Consider the following 9,094-nt stretch of genomic DNA (forward strand, 5'->3'; position numbering starts at 1 on the left):
CCACCATCGCCTGGCTTAACTCTTAAAATAGAGACGTATAGAAGCCTCTATAGAGGTGTGCTCACCGGCCCTTCCCCCTCAAGCGTCTGCTTTGGTCCCTGCTCCATCTGACCCGCTTATACGACCTTTCTTCTCTACTCCAAGCTTTCCAAAAATAAAACAGATTTTGTCAAAACATAATCTTACTTTTTCAAAGCCAAGAGTATACGGGAGTCCCGAAGAAGAATCAGAGCCACGAGGAAGAAAACCATAGGCCTGGACTCCCCTCAAGTAGGGGAGGTACAGCGCCCAGCTCTGCCTTTCACCCTTCATACTTTGGATTGCCTTTGATGAGAACCCTTGTCTGCACAGGTAAAGAAACAACTGGGTGGAAAAAGAGGAGAACTTAAAAAAAAAAGGTAAATATAACATCATTTACTGAGTGCCAGGGTCTTGGCGAATACCTCACAAGACACACATCACTGCCCCTGCTGTGTGGACAAAACCTGGAGGGACAAGCTGAGAAAGGTATGTCCTTGTCTGAAGTCGTGCAGCTAGGGAAGGGGTGAGCCAGAGGCTAACCCCCTCCTAGGGGTTTCTTCTACCCCCTTTCTAGTCTCTTCTCATTCCCTTACTTCCTCCCCTCAGACAAACAATCGCGTTCTTGAACTCTAATTCACAGACTCACTAGGTGGCCCAGTAATTGTTAGGGAATCCGCTGCACTGTGCAGCCATCACCTTTATCTCGGCCACCTCAATTTCGTCACCTCAGCCCTCCACCTCACGTCAGGTATAATTAACCTACAATCTTACCCGTGTCCCACGATTTCACTGCTCTGCTTTCTGTGGCTACAGGTTTGGCTCAATCTAGCCCTTAGGAGATATTCTGAGTACCACAATATGCAGTCTTGTGCATCTGGCTTCTTTCCCTTAGCCTCGGCTTCTTGGTTCATCCATGTAACATACATAACATGTGGCTTTTTAAAAGTGGTAGTGGGATTCTGTGGGGAGGATACGCAACATGACAGCCATCAAATCACCTGTGGGTTCTGCTCAGATTTTTGGTCACCGGACACAGCAAGTCTTTATGAGAAAGTGGATTAGTTTTCTTGGCTGTATACTTAGGAGTGGAATTGCTGGGCCATGTGGTAACTGTGTTCAGCTTTTTCAAGAATTCTAAGGCATTATTTTTCAAACAGACATCCCATTTCACAGTGCCACCAGCAGCGAGTGAGCATTTTAGGTTTCCACATCCTTGCTAAGGTTTTTCATGACTGGTCTTTTTCTCAGAGTCACCCTGGGGGTAGGGGTTGTGGGCCCTCCATCATGGTTTCGATTCATGTCCCCCTAATGACAGAAGGTGATGAGCCTCTTTTTCATGTACTACCCAGCTCTTCATAGAGCATCTTTGGAAATCGGTCTACTACTGATTTTAACGATTCTGCCTGGTCTGTCTGTCTCTCTCATCAGCAAAGGAAAAGATGGGCCGATTTTGTTGATCCTTCAAAGGACTAACTTCTAGCCTCATTGATTCTTTTCCCCCTTTTCTATATCCTTGGTTTCCTCTCTAAACTTTATAAATTCCCCTGTCTCTGCTTGCTTTGAGTTTTGTTTGCTCTGCCGTTATAGGTTCTTAAGATAAAAACTTGGCTATTGCTATGTTTGGTGCTCCACTTGGAATCGAAGCCATGCCTCTGAGGGAAATGGTGGTGCTCCTGGTTCACCAGGTCCTGTAGGATTCTTCACCTTTACCTTCGGCACGGGGCCTGGAGACAGAAGCACGTGATAAGAATGCCACAGATGCCCAGCCTTTATCCAACATTCCCTAGACTTTCGGGAATAGCAGTTCCCAACCTAATGACCATTTCTGATAGTGTTGTTCAGCTTTCTAATTGGTTTTCTTCCCTCCGCAGGAAATCAAGTCTTGTTTGTGCTCATCCATTTCTCATTCTACCCCTCATGACCTTTGGGGTCATGGGGTACAATTTATTTTAAAAGATACTTAAGCCTCGACACACCAAGCTTCTGGGAATCTGCATTTATAGCAGAGAAAGCCGATGGCATCCCCATGCACCCCAAACATGCTAGGAAGGCAGGACACCTAGCCCTCCCACCAGTGCTCAGGCAGAGGCTCCTGCAGTGGCCCAGAGGGCCACAGAACACACCGTGTTATCTTCTGCGGATCTGCATGGGGCAGAAGGCTTTCCAGATGCATGCTGGTTGAGGCTCAGACTACAAACCCAGTCTTCTGAAGAGAACCGGCCCTAGCTTCTCCTCTCCTTAGGGATACAAGGCAGGGAGGGGACAAGGGCAGGGACTCAGAGACTGGGCTCCAGTGCTGTACTTCCTCTTATTGGAGCCCCTCTTTGGGGGAGGCACTCTCCTCGTTTGTAACAGAGAACAAGAATAGCTTTATCTTCACAGAGTTACTCAGATGTGAGAAAAGTTTCATGATAGCCACTGCCATGTTAAACATGACTGAAGTGCTAGGACATGGATGGCTTTCAGTGTCGCAAGACACAGTGACTTGAGAAGGGTTGCTCTTCCCCTGCCACATCCTTCTCTTGTCTCCTCAGCCCCAGAAAGCAGGCTGCTGCATAACAGCAGGTGGCACCATGGTCCCCCAGCACCATAGACTGATTGTCCCCTTCTGCGTGGCAGGGATGGAGGAAGGGGCAGAGGCTGAGACAGGGACAGAGCTCTGCTTTGTCCTTGGCAAATGTAAGAGCATCTCTAGCCCTGGCCACAGCTGTAGCTGCTTGTGCCATAGCAAAAGGGCATCTCTGCAGCTAGAGCAGAGACTGCGAAGAGAGCCCGGGAAGAGGTCCCTGCTGCGCAGCTTTACCAGGCCTCTTCTGCATGCCCACGTTGAGTCATCACAGGCTGACTGTGATCTTACCAGACTCACCAGTGTGTCACAGCAAAGCTACACGAGACACACTCACCGTTGAGAGCATTTATGTGTCAAGAAAAGGGTCACATTTTTAAAGTGTGTTGCGATAGACATTGGGATCTGTTTTAAATTTCCAAAGTAGATGGCTGCAAACACTAGCTTCAGGCTTTAATATTTAAGGAAAATCAAGCTACTCATTTCAGTACACACCCCTGGGATATATTGCAGAGGTGTGCAAGCGAAAGAAACCCTGGATCCTAGGCTGAATAAATAAGACAGTCTAAGCTGTTCTTTGCCTTGTATGGTGCTTTAATACTGATCATCAACTTGACAGGATCTAGTACAAGCTAGGAGACAAGCCTTTGGGACTGTCTCTGAAGGTGGTTCTCAACTGTAGTGAGCCAGACAGGATCGCCATTATAAGATGGCGCCACATCCTGTCTTGTTGGTTATGAACAACCCCATATTTGGCTATGCCTTTGAGAGCTGCGTGTCCCCTGCTTCCCGCATGCGCTGTGGATAGGGGTCCCTGGGCCTATCTCGATGCAGTCTGGTGTCAGCTGATGATGGCAGCCAATCACAGGGTGACCCGTGTGCCAATTCCCTATATAAGCAGCCGCCATTGTGCCCCCCCCCCTCTCTCTCTCTCGTCTCTCTTGTCTTTTGCCCCTCTCGCGTCTCTCTCTCTCTCTCTCTCTCTCTCTCTCTCGTTCTCTCGTTTCCTGCCCCCCTTTGCTTCATGCTCTCTCTCAACCAAGTGCACTCCAGTAAAGCGTGATCTGAGAAGAATCCTTGTGTGGTGGTGTTTCTTCCTCGCCGGTCAAGAAGCCCGCCGCACTCAACCTTCCTAAACCTGTGACCCTTTAATACAGTTCCTCACGTTGTGGTGGCCCCCAAACATAAAATAATTTTCATTGCTACTTCATAACTCTAATTTCCTACTGTTATGAATCATAATATAAATATCTGTCTTTCCCAATGGTCTAAGGCAACCCCTGTGAAAGGGCTGATTGACCCTAAAGGGGTCACGACCATCAGGTTGAAAACCACTGGTCTATAAAGAAGCTTCTATGGTAGATTAATTATAGTGGAAACCCACTTTAACTCTGTACGGTGCTTTTCTGTGGGCTGGGGATCAGAGCCGAATGAACAGGGGAAAGTAAGTCGGGACACCAGCCTGCATCTCTCTGTTTCCAGAGAACAGAAACAATATGACCAGCTGACTCGCATGCCTTCCCTACCATGAGGGATGTAGTACCATCAATCAGTGAGACAATACAAACCACTCTTACTTAAATCCCTTTGCCAGATACTGTGTTGCAACAATGAGGAAAGAAATAATACCCTTATTAGCTTTTATTATGGAAATTAAGAAAGCTGCCATGTCCAGCAGGGAGCACAGGAGAGAAACTGCCTCAACTACCGAGGTTTTAGACCAGAGCAGAACTGGACGCTTGAGTTTCAGAGAAACATCTCTAAGCCACACCTTGCTCTCTGGGGGCTTCTCGCATGCTACCATGGCCCCTGCCTCAGCTCTGCAGCGCCTCCAGTCTTACCTCGACCACTTCACATCCCAACCTTCTACTCGGGTCATCTTTAAGGTCTCCTTCATTCCCGGTCACTCTTCCTGCCAGCCAGCGCCCTGCCCTCTGCACGAGCACCCCCACCTGTTCCCCACTTTGGAGCCAGCACTGGAGGGAAGTAACCACAGGCTAAACACAGAGCTTCAGCGTTACCTATTTGCCTTTCGAGATCAGCGGCTTCATCAGGAGTGGCTCGAGGGAGGACTCCCGGATCACTGAAGCTGGTCCGAAGCAGAGTCCCCATCACGAAGAAGAACAGGATACCGCCGACCACGGGGATAGCGGGGGTGATGTTCACCGCGAGGTATGGACAGCTGCCAGCAGGTTTCAGAGAGAGAGAGAAGAGAGAGGATTATAGTGTTAGGATCCACAGTCACAGTTCGGATCTTCCAAGAAGCAAAATCATCACTGAGCTGAGTGAGATTGACTTCTGTTAAAACCCTTCTGGGTTGGGGGATGTGGCTCAGTGTAAGGCACTTGTCTAGCGATTGTGAGAGCCTGAGCCTGGATGCCCAGAGTCCATGAAATAGCATATGTCTGTAATCCCAGAAACCCTACGGAGAGAAGGAAGCCTGAGGCAGGCAGGGGTCTTCCCAGAAGCTCCGAGGCCAGCTACCCTGGTATATCCCATCCTGAAGTAATAAAGAGGCCCTCGTCTCAAGAACAGTGGACAGCGAGGAACAAAGCCCCAGGGTGTGCTCTAACCCCCACTTGTGAGATCGTGGCATGTGCACACCCACGCTCACACCCACGTACACCCACACAAGAGATGAATTTAAATTTTAAAAAAGAAAATTTAGACTGGGCAGTACTGATGCGTGCCTTTAATCCCAGCACTTGGGAGGCAGAAGCAGGTGGATCTCTGTGGGTTCAAGGCCAGCCTGGTCTACAGAGTGAGTTCCAGGACATCTAGGGCTACAAAGAAAAACCCGTCTCAAAAAATAAAACAAAACAATTAGATTTGGGGTGGTTTGCAGTGTGCTCCGTGACAACCCCACCCCCTCCACTGATCAGGGCAGGCCAAGCTCCACAAGAGAGACACTGGTAGAAGAGAAAACAATCCTGCTTGTACAATCGATCTAGAATGTCTGTAGCTTGAATAAATACACACGAGCCCTTTGCATTGTAAACACTTATCAGCCAAAGTCCCCACCCATCTCTGAAAACACAGATGATAATGTCAACGTAGACACCTCACTCAGTCTGACCCACCTGAGCCAAACCACTCGGGAACTTTCCGCCAGCTTAACACTGACTTGCAAACACCAAGGAATCATTTGTCAAGACTGTGGGGGCCAGTTTGTCCAGAGGAGGGTGATAAGCCATAGACATGGACTTGCAGCAGAGTTTCTGAAGAGCCAGGGAGAAGACTCACTGGCTGAGCCACACTAACCCCATGCTTTCCCAGGAAGTACCTGGAGAACCATCAATTCACAAGTGTGGTCCAGTTCTTGTTATTTTTGTTCTGTTTATTTTTAAGAGATGGGGTCTTCCCTGGCTCCCTAACCTGGACTTTGTACCCTGGACTAAAGACATCCTCCCATTTCAGCAATTCCAAGTAGTTGGAACGATAGATGCTTATCACTACCCGCCCTTAATGCTACGGAATCCTGTTCACTGTTGGTGGACAGAGGAATTATGCCACAGGGACTGTGGGGATAGAAGAGAAGGGACTTTGGCAGACTAAAGTTTGTGCTGGGACCTGGCACCTCATCCTTGATCTTATACTGTGGTGCGGTGGGGTTGGGCAGGTTCAAGCACTGGGCCCTTGGCCTGTTGTCATGGTGTCTTGATACCACAGGGTGATGAGACATAGAGCAAAGAGCCTGGAACTTAATGAAGGATGAGGTCTGCCATGGCTATCAGTAGTCTCTTGTGGCCACATTAAGTGTTGTCATGGGTGTGGGAGAACACACATGGCATTGCAGGATCACAGTGTCTCTGTAGCGCTGCGGGGAGGCACTCCCTGCTTATCCTCAGAAGCAGAAGTCCCGGCTGTTCAAGTAAAGAACAGACAAGAAGGAGGTGAGCTCTGCTCAGATGTGGGAGGTGGGTAGGGGTGTGGGTCCCATTTGGGTACCAGAACCCTACTAGATGTGGGAGGTGGGTAGGGGTGTGGCTCCCATCTGGTACCAGAACCCTACTGTGTACAGGTCTCTGGTCGGATGCCCAGCAGGGATACTGCTAAGATTGGCTCTCAAGGACCACATGACAGGAACCCCTTTGCTGAAGGAGCAAAGGCCTTTCAGAATCTTCTGCCATGAAGAAGCCCGGAGACTCCCCGTGCCTTTCAGAAGGTGGTGTGATGGTCCCAGATGTCAGTAGTGGGGACAGATTCCCTGCTGGCCCTGTGGACTGTCTCTAGGAAAGTCACCTGACTGACACAACACCAGAGCATTTCCAGGGCCTCCATGACCACGCCCACCAACTCTGCTGCAGGGCCAGAGCAAAGAAAAACCCACACCACAAAACAGTGCTTCATCACACGCCCGCTGGGTTGTTGGTTGCTGTGTCTTCACAGGAATAGAAAAACAAAACAAAACCAAACCCAACCATGTCATTGCTAATCTGGTACCAGCTCCAAGACGTCTGAACAGCTATGAACATCCCCAGATAGACTCGTAGAAAGTGAGGTGACTTGGACAGTGGAAGAGACAGAGGACCTTGCTCAGGGAAAAAAAAAAGAAACCCTAAGAAACATTAACCTCAGAACCCCCCCTGTATGGGTTCTATCCCAAGACTTGGGGGTTTTAGGAAACAACTAAGCCCCAAGTACCCTGCTCCTACCAACTGTGACATTGCCAGCAGAGGCTCAGCACTTCAAGAGTGTGTTTTTTGTAAAACTGAGCAAAGCCCTGTGGCAATTTGAAAGAAAATGGCTCCCAAACCAGGAGTGGGGGGGCGGGAGGCAGGGGCAATTAGGAGGTGTGGCCTTGTTGGAGGAAGTGTGTCACTGTGGGGGTGGGCTTTAAGATCTCATATATGCTCAAGCCACGCCCAGTGAGACAGACCACGCCTTGTTGCCAGCAATGGGATGTAGAACTCTCAACTCCCTTCCTAGCACTGTGTCTGCCTGCCTGCTACCTGGCTTCCCACCATGATGATAATGGACTGAACCTCTGAACCGTAAGCAAGTCACCCCAATTAAGTGTTTTCCTTTATAAGAGTTGCCATGGTCACAGTGTCTCTTCACAGCAAGAGAAACCCTAACTAAGACAGCCGTCTTTTGATGCCCCCCCCTTTTTTTAAATCTCACCTCTTATCTTCTGCCAAGGGGAGATGCAGGCTTACTAGAAGGAGGTCCCTTGATCTTGGGTTTCCCAGCCTCCAAAACTGTCAGAGATGAATCTGTGCTCTTTGGAAATCATTCTGTCTGGGGCATTCTGTAATAACTTCATGAACTTGACTAACAGACCTCTTTGGAAAAGCAGTCACACATCACAGAAATGCCTCTTCAATTCTGTGGGTCTTGCTGTGTGGGAAGGGAGTCTGTGCTTCTCTCCAGAGGCTTTAGGCAAAAACTGACGCAATTAACCTCTTTAGTGGGCTTTCACCTTTTCCACAACATTTGATTTTGTAATAGTAAGCACTGAAAAGCTTCAGGTTAAATACTTAAGAAACTAGGGACTCCATAACCAAGCCATTAGCTGTTCTCTTACACTCTGAGCCTGCAGAGAGGGTTTTTTTTCCCCCTTGTACCCCAGTCATGCAGATCTACTGAAATGGCCTTCTACTGTGTGGGCCTGGGTTCTGGAGTCTAACATAGGTTTTCTATTTCAACTTGAGACATGAAGAGAATTGAGAAGTCTTTTCAGAAATGACTGCTTCCCCCATTAGAGACTTAATATAAAACAATCATCAAAATCTCAGTGCTATATCAGACTCAGAACCCAAAACATCTGTCAGGGGCCCATATGTGTAAGAGGGTGTGGCAGACAATACCTTTTTGGGGTGTCTCCACTTTGTTTCCTGTTGCCGTGATAAAAACACCCTGACCAAAGCAGCCTAAAGGAGAAAGGGTTTATGTGGCTCATAATTACAAGTTGCAGTCAATCCTGATGGGGACATGTAGGTGGCAGGAACTTGAAACAATTAGTCTTGCTACATTCATAGTCAAGAGCAGACAGCAGTGAATTAATGTAAGATGCTTATAGGAAAGATGCCCACATTTAGAGTGAGCTTTCCCACTTTAATTAATCCAATTAATAAATTCCTCATAGGCAACAGGCATGCTCACAGTCAACTTAATCTAGACAATGTCTCTCTTCCAACTGAGTCTCTTCCCAATCTACTGTGTCAAGTCAGCCACCACAATGGGCATGTTTAGCGTTTCCATGGGGCACCTAAATTCAATCACTTCAAGTCCAGACCTTGAACTGTGACATCAGCTTGGGAGTAATCAGACAGGGACTCTGATTTTGGAGCTCATTAAAAACATGTGTCATATCAAGCAGATGTTAGCTTTGTCTCTTTTATTGCCATTTAAAAAGCAACCTCTGTCATGTTACACCTTGAAAATGTGCCAGTATGTGGCCACCAGAAATAAGCCACCCATGTTAAACTCAACCAAAGACTACCAGCGATAAACTCACTGATGTTGACGGCATGTGTCTGTGATGTGAGAGGGCCCTATTCTTAG

General features: G+C 48.2%; 1 protein-coding gene across 5 annotated transcripts in view; it reads right to left on the reverse strand.

Annotated features, from left to right (window-relative positions):
• Nucleotides 1-9,094, reverse strand: part of Zdhhc14 (zinc finger DHHC-type containing 14) — a 252,573-nt gene that overhangs the window by 93,104 nt on the left and 150,375 nt on the right. For all 5 annotated transcript variants that reach the window (XM_026787360.1, XM_013352351.2, XM_013352350.2 and 2 more), the window contains exon 2: nt 4,609-4,769. In XM_026787360.1, the coding sequence (XP_026643161.1) occupies nt 4,609-4,769 (161 nt within the window). The remainder of the gene's footprint in view (nt 1-4,608; nt 4,770-9,094) is intronic.

Source organism: Microtus ochrogaster, linkage group LG9, assembly GCF_000317375.1.
Source record: "Microtus ochrogaster isolate Prairie Vole_2 linkage group LG9, MicOch1.0, whole genome shotgun sequence".
Taxonomy (NCBI): domain Eukaryota; kingdom Metazoa; phylum Chordata; class Mammalia; order Rodentia; family Cricetidae; genus Microtus; species Microtus ochrogaster.